This window comes from Trachurus japonicus, chromosome 4 (assembly GCF_045865225.1).
Source record: "Trachurus japonicus isolate A0001 chromosome 4, Traja_1.0".
Lineage (NCBI taxonomy): Eukaryota > Metazoa > Chordata > Actinopteri > Carangiformes > Carangidae > Trachurus > Trachurus japonicus.
Genome location: NC_140910.1, coordinates 8,807,301 through 8,828,745, shown reverse-complemented (window position 1 = coordinate 8,828,745; position 21,445 = coordinate 8,807,301). Strand labels below are relative to the sequence as shown.

The following is a 21,445-nucleotide window of genomic DNA, read 5'->3' as shown; positions in this document are numbered from 1 at the left end:
ACCTGTGCACTGAATGACAGAGGTTAAAACACATCCAACAGAGCCACCACACATTATTATTGAAGAAGAAAGCCCTCAAAGATCATCTGAATTTAAAAAACAGGCCCTTGTGTGCACATAAACTAAGATTCCATCATCTGCTATTTAAAAGGAAATAATGTCCTAACTAAATCACTTAACCAGATGACTGTAATGGAAAAGACTGGTGATATGGAAAAAATGGTGACACCAGGCAGACACAGACACAGAAATGTGTGCAAACCCATGAATATTTATATTGTAAATCTACGCTATACAAAACTTTTCACTTGGTTATGAGACAGAGTGACAGGAGGCGGCATAAAATAAATAAATATAGTTAACTGTTAGTTGACAAAAGACTTCTGTACATGTGTGTGTGTGCACATTACCTATAACGTGTTTGACACTCATTTTAACGCCTTCCTGGCTTGAACACACACACAAAGGTGCAAACGTAAATCCTTCCAGGAAAAGAAGTAATCCAATTAAATGCCAGTAATCTCATGGTATCCACATCCAGTAAAGGCAACACAGTGGTATCAGTCTGTCAGCAACAGCTGCTTCACTTTCACCATCCTCCCCATCAACTCATTCAGCTCCTGACATCCAAACCAGCAAGTTTAAGCTTGTTCTTGTTTTTTTTTCTTTCTATTTTAGGTTGTTTGTCCTCTCTTTGCTTCTGGAGTTACGAGAAAACACAAACAGCTGGAGCGGAGCCCTGAACTGTGTGTGTTATAGTTGTTACGTGCATCTGTGGTCAGTTTTTCCAGCTCCAGCTGTAGTGAAACAGCAGACAGCCTATCGGAGGAGGGCAGGGTGTGTGACAGAGAAAAACAGAGAGGGGAGGGGGGAAAAAGAAAAAGAGAGAGAGAAAACTGTGTGTCTGTCTGTATGTGTGTGTGTGTGTGTATCTGTCTGTGTGTCTGTGTGTGTTGGTCATAGGCATTATGGATCCAGTCATGTTTTAATCTCTGCAGAGTGGCCGGTAGTCTCATCACAGTACCTGTGTGCTGTTATGTAAAACACTGCAGACATGTCAGCATGTCTGCGGTGTTTTTATGAGCTCCCTGCTGCACTGCCAAATGTGAACAGTCTGTGGAAGCACATTTCTATAAACCAGATGGTGGCCTGAAGTGCATCTCCAGCACACAAGTCACCTTTTTGAGTCTCTACACTAACTTTAAGGTGATGGCAGTTTAAATGACACTTAAACTGTGCCTTGCTTCTTTGTTTACACAGAAGAGGGACCACTGGAGAAATGACTAGACAGAGTTATGAATGAGGATTGTCGGTGGTTGTGGGGTCTCTGAGGAGGAAATGTGGTGGTATTTGTCAGGGTGTATTCATCTGCCACCTGCTGTTTAAATTCTGAACAGAGCAGATAATAAGTTTGTACACTTAAAGGTCCAGTGTGTAATATGGGGGTAAAACCGTGATATCTAGTGTTCAGATTCTAGTTTGCAGCGCTCACTCGCTCGCACTCACCCCTCCCGTTGGCAAACTGACGGTGGCCTCCGAGGACAAAAGAGAAAAACGTGTTTACAGGCCTGGGAAGACTGAGAGTATTTCAGTAGCATGGAGCGATGAGGTGAAGATCTAAACCATTTTACGATATCTGCTGTTTCCTACTCCTTCTTCTTTCTTTCCACCTTTCCTTCGTTGGTTTATTTATGCACGCAAAACTCATACTCTGGCTGGATTTTCCGTTCGGGCTGCCGTACAAACATGACGCTTGCTATATGTATATATAAAAGAATAATTATAAGGCTACGAAAACCTAACAAATTTTATTGTACAGTATAGCGATTATACACTTATACCAATATTCATGGGTAATTTATTCTGATTTTGCCAATAAACCTTGCCAGTTATTACACACTGAACCTTTAAACAGATTTAAAGCCTTAAACTTCTTTGCTCTCACAGAAGAATCTGCAATACATCCTTGATATATTTGCTAAATCATACAGGCTTAATTTGGATTGATCAGTGAGAGCAATACGATGTGATTAACATTACATTAATGCTGACACAGTACATTTCCATGTTTGTGTTTGTGCAAGCGTGCGTGTGTGTGCTTCTATTATTCCCCTAAAAAATAAAGGAAACATGTTTCTTCCACCTCTGCAGCCATCACTGTGAGAATGAACTAAAAACACACACTCACATTATGCACATGTACACACATCCATACACACACTAAGACCTGCTAGGCACAGATACAGTACACAGACACACACACGTGACATAGACACATTGTTTTCAATACAATGCTTATTGAGTCATCAGATGTGTTTTGGGGGCGACTTCCTACAAGAGCATAAACACCGCTGTATTCCCAGGCTGAGCCAAGCAGTAAGAGTGTGTGTGTGTGTGCGTGTGTGTGTGCGTCTGTTTTTCTCTCCCACTGTACAAAAGCTTCTTGACACAAGACAAAAAGGAAGTGAAAAAAATGTGTCTGGACATATACTGTAGCTTCAAATTCTTCTGTCTAACACACATGCACAGTTAAAGTTGCACACAAGTGACTGTTGCAAAATATGACAAAATCAACATGGAACTTGATTGATCCTCCTCTGAGTATTTTCTAGAATTTCTGCTAACAATATACAGGTACAATATAAATACTGGAGGGTAAGACACTTGGCACAAAAGCAGCTCAACAGGGCAGTTCATGCTCAGTCCAGACAAACCTTAGTCTCGTCCATGTGGGAGTAGATCTGTTTTATTTAAAGGGATAGTTCAACATTTTGGCAAATTGGCCCATTGCCATAATTGCTATAGTCATAGCAGTAGGTTCGTTACCTTTAATTGTCAGTGTAAGCTATTTTTAGAACGGAGGAGCGGAGCGGCAGGCTGCTCAGAGCTATAGAGGCTAAGGGAATTTCTTGGTTTTCCTCATCAAACTCATCAAATACACAACTCAACAACTCCAAAAGGCTGTCGTGGACAAGTTGTGAACTGCAAAATCACCACGCTATGAGATAATAATGGAACGTTACGAGACGGAGCTGTTTTAGAGGTAAATTCATGCAAAACCGCTGATGCGCGTTGCGTTCAGGGACACTTTTTCAGCAAGCAGACTCTGTATTTACCCTGTATTTACCTCGAAAACGGCTCTGTTTCGTAACGTTCCATTATTATCTCATAGCGTGGTGTTTGTGCCGGTCACAACTTGTCCACAAAAGCGTTTTGGAGTTGTTGGGTTGTGTATTTGATGAGTTTGATGAGGGAAACCAAGAAATTCCTTTAGCCTCTGTAGCGTAGCTCTGAGCAGCCTGCCGCTCCGCTCCTCCGTTCTAAAAATAGCTTACACCGACAAATAAAGGTAACGAACCTACTGTTATGATTATAGCGATTATGGCAATGGGCCAATTTGCCAAAATGTTGAACTATCCCTTTAGCACAAATTAGGCTGCATTGTTCAGGTGTTTTTACAATAAGCCCTTCTCTGTGAGAATGATTTTAAGTCTAAGAGTTACAAAAAGCCCTTGTCTTTCTTCTCAGCAGAACTACTCTTAGAGTCAACATGTGACTAGTGCACCGTGAGCCTGCAGGACCTGAACATCTCATGACCTGCAGGAAGGGGCCACAGCAGCCTAGACCGCAGTGACTGCACTCTCACGGCAGGTAAATACACACTCACATACACAGACTGGAACTGTGTCATTATAAAGCATTGCATGATTCTTCTTTAAATTTTACTTGAATATATCATTAAAGCAGAAGTAAGCGATCCGGTCCTTTTGGCTAACTTCGTTAGTTAGCAGCCCCCGCCCTCGTCATGGATCTATTGGTCCTCGTCCCACGTCACCACATTCACGCGCATCCCTTGGCTGCACACACAGCCCTTCATGCCGTTCTCTCTCCTCATTGGATAAAGGTTGTAGGATACAAGGAAGTATACAAGAAGTTTTCTCCTGGGCTTACAGCAGAGCAGAGTGACTGACAGACCCGTGTTTTGGACCAAACACTCTAAGTGATTGCTGTCGGAAGATATAACTATTTAAGAGTTATACACAAACATTCCGCTTACTTCTGCTTTAAAGGGATAGTTCAACATTTTGGCAAATTGGCCCATTGCCATAAAACTATAGGTTTGTTACCTTTATTTCTCGGTGCAAGCTTTTTTTAGAACAGCCAAGCAGAGCTGTGAGCTGCTCAGAGCTACGCTACGGAGGCTAATGGGATTTCTTGGTTTCCCTCATCAAACTCATCAAATACACAATCCAACAACTCCAAAACGCTCTCATGGACAAGTTGTGACCTGCACATTCACCACGCTATGAGATAATAACGGAACGTGACGAGACTGAGTTGTTTTCAAGGCCCATGCAAAGACTGCTTGCCGAAAAACTGTCCCAGACGGGAACATGCATCAGCGGTTTTGCATGAATTTACCTCAAATGTAATGTAGTGTGAAAATACATAAATAAACTCCTCGTAGTCCCTTTAAAATTAGCTGCACCCTGTTTACTTGAGAAAACACAAACACTCCCTTCAGTTATACAAAGAGCAGATGGCGACAGTACATGGGCAGTGACTGCCCCTCTAACCCATATTCCATCATGCCCCCCATTGAGCCCCCCACAGGGGCACAGTTTTAAACCTTCTCCAAGTTCACAAAACACATGTAGGCCTATCATGGGTGAATAAACTTCTACGACCCCTCCAGTGACCAAGAGCTGGTCCACTGTTCAACAGCCAGGTAAGAATCCACAGAGCTCCTCCTGGACCTCAGCTCAGGCCTCCATTCCCAGTCTGTTCCCCTGAGCACATGCTCTGGCTGCCCCTAAATCTGGGAACTACCATCACTGACAACATTAAAGAGGTGTGTCAATCAAGACCCTTCAGTGTCTCGGGATCATTTGACCTCAGTGACCTCGGCCACCTGAGTTTTAAATCTCTGCATCCTCTTCAGAGGAACTGCTGGTTCAGGAGTTCCTCAAAATGCCGAATGACATCTCCAGTCAGGGTCAGCAGCTCGGCTCCCTGCTGAGCACAGCTTGGGCCAAGTCCAGCTTTCCCTTCCTTAGTCATTTGCCAGAGCTTTCTGGAGGCCAGTTGAAAATACTTCTTCCCACCATAAGTGATTATGTCTTTTAACAAGGCTCTTAAACATTCCCGCTGAGACTTCATGTGCCCTCCTTACAACACCATCTTCTAGAGGCTGAAGATGCCTCAGCCAACAATCTCTCACTACTATGTTCCTTGTTTTGTAAACCTTAGGACTGAAATGATGGACATGAATAAGAGTAAAACAAAATCCATGTATCTTATCCTTGTAACTGTGTGTAAACTGTTGCTCAGTAAGAGCCGTTTCTGTTGAACTGACTCTCACATGTTCATAGATCATACTGCCTAGAGCAGCGCAGAAATATGCTTGGCCTACTTCAGATAAAACCATGACCCTCATCATCACTGTGACAGAGTCATTATCATGAGTCACTACAGAGCTCTCTCTGTCTTTATTTTACCTCTCTCTAGCTGAAGTTAATCCTTTGTCCTGAGCCACTGTGGGTAGGACTGGGCTTAGATTTTTGTTTTTTTTTATATATTTGATTTATCACTGCTGCAGGGTATATCAAAAGATCCACTGATTAATTAACATAATTGAGACCAAAGGTAACATTTATTTCTTAAGCATAAGGAGATTCTTAAATGTTGGATGATTTAATGAAGAAAGTACACCAGCAGAAAATACACACACACACAGCTTGTGTTATTTTTGGGTGGTTGTACCTCAAGGTCCAGGAGAAGGGGGGTTTCCTATTGGTTCTCAGGAAGAAGGCGTCAGAACAAGAATACAATCAGAGGATGTCTAATGACAGGATCTGCTGATAACAGGGCTCTCACACACTCATACGCACACTCACACACGCATTGGCAATTGCACATTTCCAATGAATATCATTATCACCTCATGAAATATACACGTCTGACAAATAGGCATGGGCCTGACAGTGTCTTAGCACCGTCAGTCACCAGGGTTGATTCACTATGACACAAAGGAATGTCATCATCTGTCTGTGGTATAAGAATGTGTATCAGGGTCAGCGTGCACTTACTGTAAACTACAGTACCTGTGTAGCTGCCTTTGTTGTCATCATGAGCATACGTTTTGTAGATGTTGTCATTATTTAAATGGCAATGACATGTTGGTGAAAACACAAAATACCATGTTATTTTTAGCTCAGATTAACCAACAGCAGGAAAATATCATTCGACTTGTTTATAGAATTTGACTGTGTGATGCATCTATTAACTTAAAGTGGCTATGAATCTAATGCATATTACATGAAGGATACATTTATGACTGGCCTTTCCTGAGTACACAAAGTCTGAATGACTTCATCATTGTGTGATGACAAATGGCTGTTATTTCTTTTTCTATTTTTCTTTTAATGACCATGAGCCAAATCCATGACAGTGCTTTCATCTGATAACATATTCAGTCAACTGTTATCCACCGTTACTGTAACTGGGTTCACCTTATTACCAGCTGCTACAGTACTGTACCAGCTGCTCTGGAGTGTTGGTGTCCCACTGCTGAGTTTAAATGGAGAACACACTGTGTGCTGTTTTTTTCTTCCTCCATCTAGCCCAACAAACTATGTGTGGAACGATCAACTGTGCATCAAGCAAAGTGACACCCTGCTACTGCATAAAGAAATAATAATAAATAAATAAATAAAACTATTCACAATCCATTGAGTCAGTGTGTATGCATACTGTTTTGTAAAAGTAATAACAGAATCATTCCATCAATGTAGAATATAAATCTCATATTTGTGTAGCTCACTCATCAGTCACACACTCACACAGCCTCAGCATCAAGAGGGTGTGAGACTGGCTGTCAGTTTGAGGTCTGGCTTACAAAAACACTTACTGACTAAAGCACCTATAAACTGTGGTTAATCAAAGTTTAGCTATGTTTAGGCACAAACACAACTTGATTAATATCAGGGAAATACATTGGTTTGTGTTAAAATAACCAGCAATAATTGATATATGTGACCTCTTGGGGGCAGCAGAAACAAGCTATGAACATCTCACTGCCAGTGTATGACACAGTCGCTCATACAGTATACAGATCCATTTGATGCTCAGCAGACATTTCCAGTATTCTGCATTTCTATTTTGTCCTAATGTGAAACACTAGTCACTGAGTCGATGTTAAAGTTGAGTTCAATCAGTAAAGAATAATCATATTATTTAGGCGTGTTTACTGCCCTTCCAGAAACGCTAAAACGCTAAGCACAACATAAAACTGTACTTTCCATCTGCTGAGTCGTACTGAGTGTCTCTTCGAGATTCTAACCTCAGAGCTTCACCACTGCTTATGACACACTAACAAAAACAAACTGAACCACTCAGGACCAAAACACACCTGACCTTGACCTTTGTTTTGGATGAGTTTGAATGTTTGTGTTTGTGTGTGTGTGTGTGTGTGTGTGTGTGTGTGTGTGTGTGTGTGTGTGTGTGTGTGTGTGTGTGTGTGTGTGTGTGTGTGTGTGTGTGTGTGTAGGATGCCGACGTTGTGACTAAAGAATTTGTCACTGAGGGAAAAACAAACTGCTGCATTTGCACAAATTAAAGCACCAAAACATTGATGAATAAATAAATAATCTCCCCTTTCAGTTTATTTTAATTACGTCTGCACTCTGCACAATTTCTCAATCACAGCATCTTTTATACTGTGCAGCACAACACGTAATTTGTCTTGTAAAAAATGTCACTTAGACTCACATTCAACCCACGTCAAACTGGCATGTCCCATTTTCACAGCTTCATTAAATCCCTAAGGATCAGTGAAGTCAAACATCAACTGCAGTAACCCGGGTGGTATCCGTTAAAAATGAAAGACAAAATGTTTCTAGTCATCAGGCAACATTTTCTATTTCACCAGTGAGTATTAAATGACAAATGTTAACGCTCAAAACGTAGGTTGCAATGGAGTGCTTCAGATCACACCTAATACACAGCTGTTTTGTTTTGAACAACAGCAACGAACTACAAACCTTTAGAGAAGCCAACTTGTACTCTGCAGGCTAATTAGGTTATGATAAGTAAATCATCATCACATCATATAATACATGTTTGCGCCATACAGGCTCAGTACCACTACCTACACAGAGACTGGAGTCCTGATATGAGACAGGGCCACAGACGGAAAAGACTGTCAACCACATCTGAGCTTTGTTTTGACCAATAACACCGATATGCCAGGACATTTATGATGTACAAAGCTTGTATTAAGTCTCACACAAGAATAGGTTCTAGACACTACAACAATGCACAAATGGACATGCTGAGGGGGAGTGAAAAGTGGAGGGATGGGGAGACGTACTTCTTCGTATGGCCATCTCAGTCTCCTGACACACCCCTAGGAAATGGAAATACGATTCCATCTCAGCCATAGAGATCCGTACGGTGGAATAGGCTCGTCCATATTTGCCACAGTTTGGACATCTAGACGGGAGCGTCTGGCATCGCGGCCTGCCTACGGCGTCCATCTCCACTCACGATTCCACCTATACTTTCATCTGAGATGAGAGTGTCTGTTTTCCAATCTACTGCATCTACCCATCACGCCTGCCCACCGGCTCTGCAGCAGAGACAATGCTTCCTGGATGCTTCTGTCTGTCACTTACTCACACAAACACAGTTTCATTCCCCTATGGCAATGCCACTGCAGCTGTTCTTGCCTGCGTCCCTGTAGAGCCAGCAAGGTGTCTCTCTAACCTCCTTGCTTCTGCTCAGCCTGTCCCTCCCTCCGCTGTAATCTCTGCATTAGAAAGTAAAGCCTATTACAGAACATTTGCATACGCCTGTGCCTGTGACTACCACAAACACAGAAACAGCCACGGCTCTGTGTGGGGGCGACTACACACTCAGGTGGCCCATGTCACCTGTCGACCCTGTTCCTTTACCTAGGTGTTATTTCAAGTGACAGTGATGCTGGGTTACAGTACGGTGCAGCTGATGGTGACAATCACACTTAAGCCTGCTCACCTTTTTCAACATTTCTCACATCAAGCAACTGATGTGTCATCACACTTCTGTGAGGCACTGGCTGGCATGAAATCTCATCTCTCAAATTAACAACAATTCTTTCCATAGAGTCAACTTCTGTCTCCTTTTTTGCTATTTTTAGGTAGGCTATGCTACCTGATCAAAAAGGCAACTGCAGGGCCCCTGACACCTGCCAGCCCAACAATCCAAGGTAGCTGTATGGTAGACATTTTCTACGCTTCAGTAATACATTTGTCAGGAACCACAGCATTTAAAGTATAATGTATACTGTATTTTATGTTTGTTAGTCAATCTTTAAAGCCCCGTGTGTAACTTATTTGGCTTTTTATTACCAAAAATCAAATATTGCTGTATTTCACTGAAGTCGAACCACACCTGTATACAAATGAAAGCTTTCTCGTACCTTAGAATGAGTTGTTACAAGTCGTTACAAATACATAAGTGGGTGACGCACCGAACCGAGGCGGCCATGTTGCATCGCCATTTTTTTTACGTTGAGTGGCAGCGTGACTGTAGGTAACCACGGAAACTCACCGGAGCTGTGGGCTCGGCCTGTTAAAACTGTCACCACTGTGTAGTGTGAGGAAGGATGGAGGCACTGATGTTGCATTCAGGTGCAGTCAGGCAGACGGCAGACCAACCGGATGTCATTTTACTCCACCAGAGAAAGACGGTATTTAAAACGTGGGTCAGGTAAACAATACCACATCACCATGACAACATATTGTCACGCCTGTATTGTTTTGCCTCGTGCTGGCGGACCACTTAGACGCTTTATCCTTTTAGCGTCTGTTGTCTGTCTGACGTCTGCCCGATTTCACGTGAATGCAACATCAAGAATACGTTCCCATATGCAACCGCACCACTAGATGGGGGTAATTCCTACATACTGGGGCTTTAATAGAGGACCAGACAAGGCTAAATGACTGAGTCAGAGAATCACTAAACAGAAACAGATGTGAAACATCCACCAACGGCTGATTCAAAGCTTTGGAGATCAAACCACAACCACCACAAGATAGATGTACTGTATACAGCAGGGAGACACTAATACCACCATCTTGTGGTAAAAAAAAACAAAAACGAACACACACACACACAGCACAGACAGATGACGTGCATTACTGATGTCCATACGTGTGTGGTTATTGCGATTGAAGGCATGATACCCAGGCAGTCCATACTGAGCACTTGACCTTAAATAAATATTTTTTTAAAAACACTAGAACAAACTAGATTCCTCTCCACAGTAGCTTTGCTGCAGTTCAGATTCTTCCAGTGTGAAGTCATCAGCAGCTTCCCAACACCGTGTAGGTGTCACATCCCCATTACTGACAAAGTGGCACCAGGCATGCAGGAGTACATTACAGCATGTCCCAACTGGCTGTGCTGACAAGTTAGTGTATGTCAACAATACACACACAAACGCTTAGGAATAATCAATACATTCATCACTTACACATTACTGATCCCATGATGCTGCTCTTCTTGCTATCCACACAGACAGACGAGGCCGAGCCGTGCAGCTAAACCAGAATCCAGTCCAATGTCCACAGCAACATAACACACACATACACAAGTCCAGTGACACCACAGTCCAGTCCTATGGGCTCGTCCCCTCTTCCTCCGTACAGCAGGACAAACTCTCCTTTTTGTGTGTGTAAAAGAGCAACAGAAATAGAGTGAGGCAGGCAGAGTGAGAGAGTGAGAAGCAGGGGAATGTGAATGTGTGTGGTTTTTTTGTCGGAGCAGGGGTCTGAGCCTCTTCTAGCAGCCTTGTGACCAGCTGAGCCGCTCAGTTCTTACTACAGTTTAGACAATTATTCCCAGCAACACTCCCATCAGGCAGCAGGAACCTCCCCCTGCATCCTTCCCCTGGATTTTCACATGTGTCCATTCATGTGTCATGCAATGGAAGCAGCGTGTTTCCATGCTTTTAAATGGGACAGAAAAATATAACCACATGGGTCACAACCCCACAATGGATTTTCCTTTGTGTGAACTTATACCCCAGCTGACATCATCTCATTGTTACTTAAAGACGGAGCATTTGTGTGACCTACAGTATTCGTGTAGATTGTTGGTTGATTTATTTGGCATCCAAGTTCTTTCAAAACATGGACCTGTCTCTATTGAATACACAGTCACATGTGAATAACCACAACAATAGGTGTCTTGGATGACCGGAGATCTTGGGGATATTTTCATCTGCATCTCACAAACCACTCAGGTAAATGCCATGCAGAGACATATGGAGCTAAATCATAAAGACGTGCTCTTACAGTCCCAGCTTTCTTCCTTGGGGTTGACATATGTCTCGACCATCTCCGTCCCTCCAAGTAGCCTAACTCCCCCCCTCAACTGTCCCCCTTCTTCCTTCCACCTCTTCCTCCCCCTTCACTCTGAGAGGCCTGCACTGCTGAAGTAAACACACGTCAGAGGCCTTTGCTTGATGAAAATAGAACTTTTTCCTCAATAAATCACCTGTCTACGTGGCTTTGTTGTTGACCTGCCATGCGTACTGTAAATGTACTGCATGTGTAGCCAGAGCGTAAAAGGATGCAGCCGCAGGAACAAACACACCCACACATAAACAAACACGCGCACACACACGCGTAATCAAATGTTCTCCAACTGATCTAAACAAAGATCACCGTCTCCAGTTAATCCTCTTACTGTAGCCTATGCAGGGCCAATTGTCAGGGCAGTCACAACACTAAAGCCACCTACCTGACTCTGTGTAGGTCCCACTCGTGCAGCCAAAAACAGCTCTAACTTGTCGAGACATGGGCTCTGAAGCTGTCCCACCAGTCCTCTGACTCAGTCTTCCACCCACCACAACTTGGCCTTTGTCAAAGTGGCTCAGGTCCTCATTATGGTGTCTCATTCCTGCTCGATACAACACATCAACTTTTAAAACTGACTGTTCACCTGCTGCTTAATATATCATCCTCCTACAGGTGCCATGGTAACGAGGTAATCAGAGTTATTCACTTCACCTGTAAGTGGTTTGCACGTGGCACTGATTGCTTTGTCCTCACTCAGACAATGGCAGTGGAACTTCAACTCCTACACAGATCCAGTCTCCTCAGGGACCAACAGATAGATCACATCATGAATAACCAAGACAGACACTATGTAAACAGTCAGAAGTGAAAACAGGGATTTGGTTTCTCAGTCAGTGGGAGCAGACACAGCTGTCGTTCAGTGTGTTTTGGTTTTAGGTTACTACACTGACTTCTGATTTGATCATATTACATCTGCTAATTGCATGCTGCTTGGACAGAGTCCAGACAGACAGGGGGATAGAATATAAACTAATCCTAGATGTAGCCTATATTTTCAGAGTTATCAATATCAATCTACCTGTGCAATAAGGACATAGGTCGAGGTGGAGCTCCAGCTTGCCATAAAACTAGGCTAACATCATGTAGCCTCTTCAAGATTCTGATGGAGGTGCACCACATTGCCACCAATTGCAGACATACAGAACAACCACAGAGCCTCTACTGCACTAATTATGAAAAAAATATAGTCATATTTTAGCCTACATCAAAGAAGCTGGCCTACAACATGTAAAAACCACGTTTCTATGACCCAAACACTACTCAAATAAACAACTAAACATCAAACTTCATGAAGCGCCTCTGTGTGGAGCCAGTCGCCACATTTCTGGCTCATATATTACTATCATGGATGTATCCTACTGTACATTGTGCAAAAAAAACACATCAGCTACCGCGAAAGAGCCAGATTGGAACGATAGCACCCGCAGCTACACAGAAGCCCGGCAGAGAGAGAAGACAAAAACGAGTAAAGTCGAGCACACACAGACACTGCTGGGCCAAAACATGGTTGTAAATTTCCTCTTACCTTTGCTGTTTTGCCGTGAAAAGTCTGTTTTATGGGTAAATCATGGATGTATTATGGGGTAAATCCACAATATTTCCAGTTTGAACTTTGACCGGTGTTACATCTAAATCGGTCCGGCCGCGGCTTTAGCAGCCTGGCTGGGAACCTTTACGAGCGCAGCACACAACAGCCTGCACGTCACACATTTCAGGATTCTGAGGATTCTGATTGGCTGCCAGTCCTGTCAATCACATCATCGAATCAACCAATCCGCTGCTTTCACATTTTTTCCCTCTACTATGACACCAAAAGTATTCAAATAGACCTTGTGGTTGCTGAGATATACCCATTTTATTATGGATATGCAATTTTCGAGAAAGGGCCTGGAAAATAGGCTTGGTTTTCCTCCTTTCACTCATACTTTACATACACTGAACCGTGTGGTTCAGGATCTTGTCCAAGAGTAGCTACTTCGAGACAGGAGGGATCACATCACCTTAAGATCACAGCAATGATTGACTCAATTTTTTGACTTGGTTTTTCATTTTTCCAGACTTCACTGCTCTTTCTCCATGTTTCAATGTATTGCTTCAATCGATAACATAAGGGAAGACTTTGTCTCTGCAAAGTTACGTTCTTAATCATACAACCATTAATGTTGCAGCTTGTTTACATTTATATTTGACTTTTGCCTACAATCTATTGAATATAATCTAATTTGAAAAGATAGCACTTACATTTTACTGAGATTGTCATTCTTGACTAAAACTGGACTTAATGTTTGCAGCATTTTAATCAGATTTCATGATGCAAAGCCTGCAAAGCAAATTCAGGCAGACGACTCAAGCTGCTGCCATCCTGATCAGCTGATCAGTCACGTGCTCTCCTCATCCAAATAGGGCGGGTTATTTAAACCCCCCTGCTCATCCCTGGCCATGCTGCTGCTACTGCTTACATCTTTGCTGCTGCTGCTCCTGCTGCCCATGATGTTTTGCAAACCCACCACATCCCCAGCATCCACCTGTGGGCTCTGTCTCTATGATCTGCTTCATTTCCTGTAATGTCTGGCAAAGTAGATCATTCAGGAACGAATAACTGAGACGGAGCCTGACGCTAAACCTGCTGCAGCCATGCTCTAGGATACCTATGCTGTGCTTCAGCTTGCCATGCTTACGCTCATCCTTTTTGTTTGGATTCAGATTTAGGATAAATTTGACTAAATATGATTCAAACTGACACTAGGTTTTCATCTCAGGCCCAACAGACTCTGATAGGGAAAGAAACACAAGCAGCCACTACTGCCTTTGGTGGCAAAACTGAGAGGATTCATACCATAACTCTTGATAAACATTTTTAAACAATAGCTGAACCCCAACTAGATTTGTTTTCCGCTACTTAATGTAAAAAGTATGTGATATATTTTATTAGATCAAGTTTGGGGTGGAGGGAGAAGAACAGGGTGGACCTTGTCATACTTCTAGGGATTACATAATCCAGGTTTAACCCTTTGAATGAATGAAACACCACCATGGTTCACATCCATATGTCTGTGGTTCAGGCAACAGAAACCTTTGTTTCTGAAGTCAACATATCTATATCAAATAAAATCATGATCTTTCCTCTTAAGTGCTGTAAGAATCCCAACATAATCATAACAAGTAATGCTGTGGTGCCTTATAAATGGGTTTGCAACTTGCAAAATAAACAAATTATTAAATAACAATTCATTCATACATTGATGTGGACTCCTCTTTCGTTCATGTCCATGAGTCTGATCTAAACATCCACCTGCCTCCCTCAGTCATCGACACTAAGTCGATCAGCAGCTCACTTGACCCTGGCATGAATTGTGCTGGGAGAAAAAAATAGGCCAGACTGTGAAATCAAACTTCTCCTGTGGACCAGTGGACCAGTTCTATTGTTCAGCTGTGTTGTTGTGAGCACGGCCGCTCAGCTGGCCTCAGTCCAGCTGACAGAAAGAAAGACAAAGGATATGGCGACCCACCCCTCTCCACCACCACCACCACCCACCATCAGAGACAGGAAGAGGAAGCAGAGAGAATGCACCTCTGACGTCATGACAACAACTCGGGGAGGGGGTGAGGGGGCTTCTGGATAATATCGTGAATCCGGAGCAGCTATCAGAGGGTAGCACATGTGATTACTGCAGTGGTTAATGGTGAGAAAATCTTCCTTTAAAAATATTTTTATATTTTTTCCCATTCAGTACTATTCAGTCAATTCTGAGATCTGTCATGTTGACACACTGGGTCATATAAGGTAAACAACTAAAACATACTCTACCTTCAGATAGTGTAAAAAAAAAAAAAAAAAATTACATTTCCTAAACTTTTCTTAAACTGTGGTTCATGGAAAAGTGTCTTTGAGCACATTCATGTCCGTGAAATATCATCACATGGTTGAACATCTGCTGCTGTTGTTAAAGTCTAATGTTTCCTTATTAGTCATGATGTAACTGGGGAAGCTGGAAGTGTGCAGTAAGAAAACAATCTGAGTAAAAATGAAACCATCTGTCCCAGCTGTGGTGTCTGACCTTCCCATTTGTCACCTCTCTGTGTCCAGGGACCTCTCTTTGTTCCAGGCCACATCTTCACCTCTGAGTAACTGACTGAGATTAAACATGTAGCTTTTGGCGCCTCAGTGTCCTTCATGTCTTTTGTGTCACATATTTCCTTTCATGGACAAGAAAAACTGGCCTCGGGTCATGATGCATTTACGATGGTAATGTTTATGCCACGTGTAATATTAATGACTGTCCTTACTGGAAGTTCTCGGTCTTCTTTCTCATATTTGCAACAATATTTAAGGGGAGACAAGGAAAAGAACCCCGACTAAGATCAATATTTCATTTAAACCACTTCAGAAACTAAAAACTGGCTTGGCATCAGCCTCAAAATAAAGCTGCTGGAGATCTCAAACCATTGATTCTCTGGTTCTCTGTGCAGAGCACACTTTGTACAGGTGGGAGGAGAAGAAGATGCAGGTAGAAAACAGGAAGTTCATTCTAAGGATGCATGCAGAGCAAAAAGAGGACTGCCTCTCAGATCTTGCACAGGAATGTTTTAAAATATATATTTCTGGAGTAAAATCATGGCATTGATTTAATTAATCTGAGTAGCAAGTGGGGAAACCCACACTCAGTGTTGTTCTCATGATTAAAAGAGCCCAATTTTTGGGGCTAATTACTTTGTGGAGCTGTGTCTTGGTAAACACCTGCAGAGTACAATAATTGCACATAGTATTCCAAGACTTGCTATCATCACAGTGGGTTTGCCCGTTTTATTCTAATTGTACTATCTATTTTACTTATAACACTATTGTAGTATATTTTGATGTCGATGCTGATGAAAAGATGACACACTATGTAAGAGAGAAACTGTTATTCCATGCACCTGCTAGGAGAAAAGCACCCTTCAAAATTCCTAATACATAAGGAAAACTCCAGTTCATTATAATGTAGGTCATATTTTCTTATTCAAAGAGATAGTCATTACCTTAATAATGGTATTGTAATGGGAATATGGAATATAATCACTGAGAATTGACTGAATGGCATGAATGCCATTGTCTGGTTCATATCAAAGGGCCTTATTTTTTCAATTAATCTGAAAAAAAGGTTTGAAGAGTTTTAAAGAACAAGATTTGATGGACACTACGATATAATGCAATCATGTATCAGTACCAAAATTAGCTACATGTTGTTGTCTAACTACATTGTGATACTTGTTAAGAGTCCAGCATTAGGAGATATTGTGAATCTTACTCTCATTTGCTTGCTTCGTCAAAACATGGCAGCATTTAGCATCATCTCTTCCTTTGATGTCATCATTTCAGTAGAAACCAATGTCACTCACAGGGTCCCGTTAACCAACTGTTTAGGAGGGGCTCTCACCTCTCAGTGTGGGTGGAGGGGGGCAGGGGATTTGGTTCAAACTGAATAACAATGTGACTGTGTCTGAGCAGTAAGCCCTTATCTGCAGACCTCAGAGCTACTCGTCCTGACACCACGCTTCAGTGGGACACGCGTAGCCATTTTAGATCGGGCATCCATGAAACAGCACACACAGTTATGAATTATGCATGAGGGGAACACATGCAGTCGTTACGGGAAATCACACATCATGGTGCTGCTATGACATCAGTGGCCACCAATAGGAGCTTTTGTCGTGAGTCATAGATAGGATATATGGTGGTGGGGGAGTATAGTATTGATGTGATCATAATCCTCCACTCCACCTATCGGTCTTAAGAATTGTTTTGAACACACACACACACACACACACACACCCAAAAGTGATTAAAATATTGATATGATCATATAATATTTCAATTTTCATTCCCAGTAACAAACCTGAACGTGAGAACATGAACAGCTATTTGCAAATATGCCCTAAGATTTGCTAGTGTATCTATATTTTTCACTGTCACAAATCTGTAAAAAAAAAAAAACATGAATCTGAATTATTAATTCTATTCTATTCTATTGTAATTCTAATATTAACAGGCCATGCACACCACAAAGGTCTCTAAGATCTTGTTGTGCACATTGTTGTGCAGTAGTCCATGGCTACTGTATACTATTAGATGGACATATATATATATATGCAATGAAATAACAGTTGAAAGCTATTCACTCACTACATGTTAACATTTGAGTTTGTCACAATATTTTATGATTTATGATTTATAGTGGGGGTATGATGATACTAGCTTAGAAAGCAGCTCTTTAGAAACACCCTGGATAAATAAAGCAGTCCAATACAAAAAATCATTTAGGGAGAGTAAAGCTTCAATTTCATATTAGCCAGTTGGTTAGTGTATTAAATGCTCACCACCAAAATGTTGAAAGATCATCTATACTAACTCTTGTTTTCATAGTAAGTAAAATAATTAATAATAATAATAACGATAATAATAATAAGTACTATAGTAGTTCAAAATCTGTGTGAAGATTTACATTGGGTGAATTAAAATTCCACAAGCCACAATCAAAACAGGAGTAGCTGACTGAGACTGACAGGAATGGATTATTAACTAAATGTAGTGGTTATAATAGGAGCATCAGATGACTAAGTGATGTGACAGTCATAGGACCCAGGGAGACCTCGCCAGTCATTAAACACACAGTGAGGAGAGCTGCATCGTGTCCCATCATTTCAGCTTGTTTCTGCAGCTCTGTCTGGTCTGCAGGACACTAATGAAGGACCCACATGACAATCACACAACAGGATGGAAACTTTAAGAGAAGAGAGTGAGCTGTCACTGCTTCAAAATAGGGCGAGGAGGATCCCATCTATGGTTTCATTTATATTCTATTATATTTTAATTCAAGTGTATGGTCATCTACAAAGCCCCATGAGAGACAAGCCCATATGTTACAGTATGTGGTCGCTAAAGCCTGAGGCTGTGCTGCGGTCATAGGGACAGCTTTATGGTTCAAACAGGAGTGAGTGAGCTCCCTGCTGGTCAGTTGATGGAAAGGAATGAAAAGTGGAAACAGGGGGAAATAAACAGGATAACATCTCACAAGCTACAGTCCAACACTGTTGTTGTTCTCTAAAACGACACATAGAAGAGTTTTCTGTTACTCTGCAAGCAGGAGGACAGCATTGTTTGTCTGAGCTTCCAAAATCCTTAATGTATCACTATTATATGATAATTATATGTGCTCACATAAAATGGAAACTTAACGTATAGGGACAATGCTACAGCATGTTTCATTTCATGTAACAGTTAAGAGCCCTTGAATCTCATACTGTAGTTGTTTTGATCCTATAATTCTGTCTAATTTTCTAGCTTTTATCGTCATATACATTTCATACAAAATGTAGGAAACCAATAAATCAAATGGGGTCCCTTGGTTCGTAGAAGCTAGCACAGTTTCCATGGTAATCATCTGTACTACAGTTCCCCCAACCCCCACCACCCACCCACCAACCATCGAATGGCTGCAATGCAATACAGGAAGTGCAGTCATGGAGGATGCTGTGTGATAGTCTCCAGCGTGGCACATTAACCTACTTCCCGCAGCAGCCGGAAAACGACCCGGACACAGAAAAGGAGAGGAGCAGGAGGAAGAAGGATGGAAGGAGGAAAGGAAAGGAAAGATAAGTGAGGGAAGAGAGGCGAAGGAGAGGAAGAAAGGGAGGACGAAAGGGATGGAAAGGGATGGGTGGGAGGGAATGGGATGCAGGGGGGATGGAAAGCAGGGGAAGAGAAAAATGAGCAAGGGTGGGAAATGAAAAAGAGGAAAGGAGAGACTGCAGGATGAGGAAAACGAGAAAGAGGAAGGTTGAGAAATGGTGATAGGATAAAAAATAAATATAAATAAAATAATGGAAGTAGCTGAAAGCAATAGATTTCATATCCATTACACGCTGACCTTGTAAATCTTGCAGGATTTCTGCTCATTTACCAACATCATCATTTACATATAATGACTTTAATGAATACTAAAAGCTCTATTCACCCAACTGGTACCTCAGGATGTTTTTTCTTTTCAAATGAAACACAGAAAATCCAATACTGCAACCATCAAATATTCACTCGGCTGAAACAAACATCTACACAACCAAACCTCATTAACAATTAATGCTGCAAAACAGAGAAGCGTCTGATAGAGTAAATACAGCTTAAGTGTCTGTAAAACCACAGAAAAACTCAACTCTAATCCAACTCAAAGATTCCCCTGTCGTATCCTGGTGGCATTCTGTCTCTGCCCATGTGCAGAGCATCTCCTCACTCAGCGGTCCTGATGAGAGGACGGCGATTCCCTGCCTCTCTTTCATCTGCTCTGCCTCTCATCACATTCACCACCCATTCAGGGGTTTTCCAGAAGACTTAACCTTGCCCCACATCTTCCACCAAAACATTTCAACAACATCAACAACAAAAAAGCAGGAGGACAGTTAAAGAGTAGAGGGAATCCTCCACATTTTACATTCCCCGAAGAGGAGACACCCTTGAAAACAAAAGCTCCTTGAGGTGGCAGCATCTGAAAGCATGAATATGAGGGGGAAAGAGGAGAAATGTAACCACATACCAACATGTGTGATGACACACTGCACCCTCTGTAGTAGCTCCTGCACCGACATCTCGTCCTCTCTCAGCCAGCACAGCATCTCAGGGTGTGGGTCGCATCCACTCGCCTCCTCTTCTCTCTCTCCGCTGCCACGCCTCCTCCGGTCACCCGTCCTTCCTGCACACTCTCTCCTGCTTTTCTCTCTCCAATACAAATTTCTCACTCCCGAAGTTTTCTCCTCTGCTTTGCTGCTTCTTGTTTGTATATATATATTTTTTAATACTTTTAAATATTTTTAAATTTCCTTTAAATTTCCACCATGCCTCTCCTTTGCTTCATCACAGCGTTTTCAAATAGTCACAAAAATTCTAAGATTGGTTATTGGTGATGGTGACTGATGATGCTGATGCTACTCCCAGCCATTCAGCCAAATTATGAGCCTCAGAATAAAAAATAATCAGCTTGAAAGCCAGGCAGCCAGGAAATAAATAAGCAGGAAGCTCAGCCAGCCAGTCACTGAATAATATAAACAGTGATTTAAAAAAGCAAGTTAAATTATGAGCCAGTCAAGTAGAAAATAACGACCAGTCAGTAATTCAGCCAGCCAGCCAGCCAGCCAGCCAGTCACTTATTGAACAAAAGAAGCACCTTGTCAGCCTGTCTGTCAGCAAAACGCAGTTACTGAAAAACAGTCTGAAAATCATTAAAGAGCCAGTTTGCCATTAGATTAGTCAGGCACTGCCCTAAACAGCCACACAGTAACAAGGTTTAAATCAGCAGCAAATCATCAGCTAAACAGACAGTCAACCAGACCTGTTCAAGATGCAGTCACACCTACTGTCCAAGTCAAAAACACAAAAATCCTCAAAGCAAAAAAGGTGTTTAAGATATGACAAAGATAGAAAAAGGCAAGGATGCTCCCATGCATATGTCTGAATATACAGTATATAAATATATATATACTGAGTCACTCCCCTTCCAGGAAGAGTCCCCAGGCTCTGGGTAGGAAAGCACTGTTATTGCTGCTTTGATGATGCTCTGTTTGTTATAATAAAGCAGATGAGTCACGGGGAGGGAAACGAATCACAGGGCTGCTCTACCTGCAGGGCGGAGGGACGGAGGGGAGGCTGGGTGGATGGATGGATGGGGTGGGGGCGGGCAGGTCCTACAGAGAAATCCTGGTGCCTGGAGCTGGGCTGTGGCTGGACCGGAACCACTGAAACAGGCTCATCAGCAAACTGAAATATTCACATTTTCTATTAGATGCAAGGTGAGGGAAATAACACAAGAATTTACTGCAGGACGTCACCACAGTCCACATTTTAGTCACTTAAAATACAAATGCATTATTTCAGTGAGCACGCTGCTGATCCCGCTCCCTGTTTTGATGAAGCCTGGGCGGGGCATCAGCATCCCTTAGCGAGTCCAAAAGGCTCCTGGGACCGACCGTGGAGGCTGCTGGGAGACAACCATTAACCCCAGACATCTGTGCAC

General features: G+C 42.3%; 1 protein-coding gene across 13 annotated transcripts in view; it reads right to left on the bottom strand.

Moving 5' to 3' along the window:
• The window catches only part of mcf2l2 (MCF.2 cell line derived transforming sequence-like 2), a 116,753-nt gene extending 96,575 nt beyond the window's left edge, over positions 1-20,178 (bottom strand). For 5 of the 13 annotated variants that reach the window (XM_085773801.1, XM_085773802.1, XM_085773809.1 and 2 more), the window contains exon 1: positions 8,372-8,790. In XM_085773801.1, the coding sequence (XP_085629927.1) occupies positions 8,372-8,537 (166 nt within the window). In that variant the 5' untranslated portion in view covers positions 8,538-8,790. Of the gene's footprint in view, positions 1-410; positions 813-8,371; positions 8,881-10,516; positions 10,865-19,972 lie in introns of those variants that run through there. The other 8 variants (XM_085773812.1, XM_085773803.1, XM_085773814.1 and 5 more) reach the window with 6 other exon arrangements.
• Positions 20,179-21,445: the final 1,267 nt, after the last annotated feature.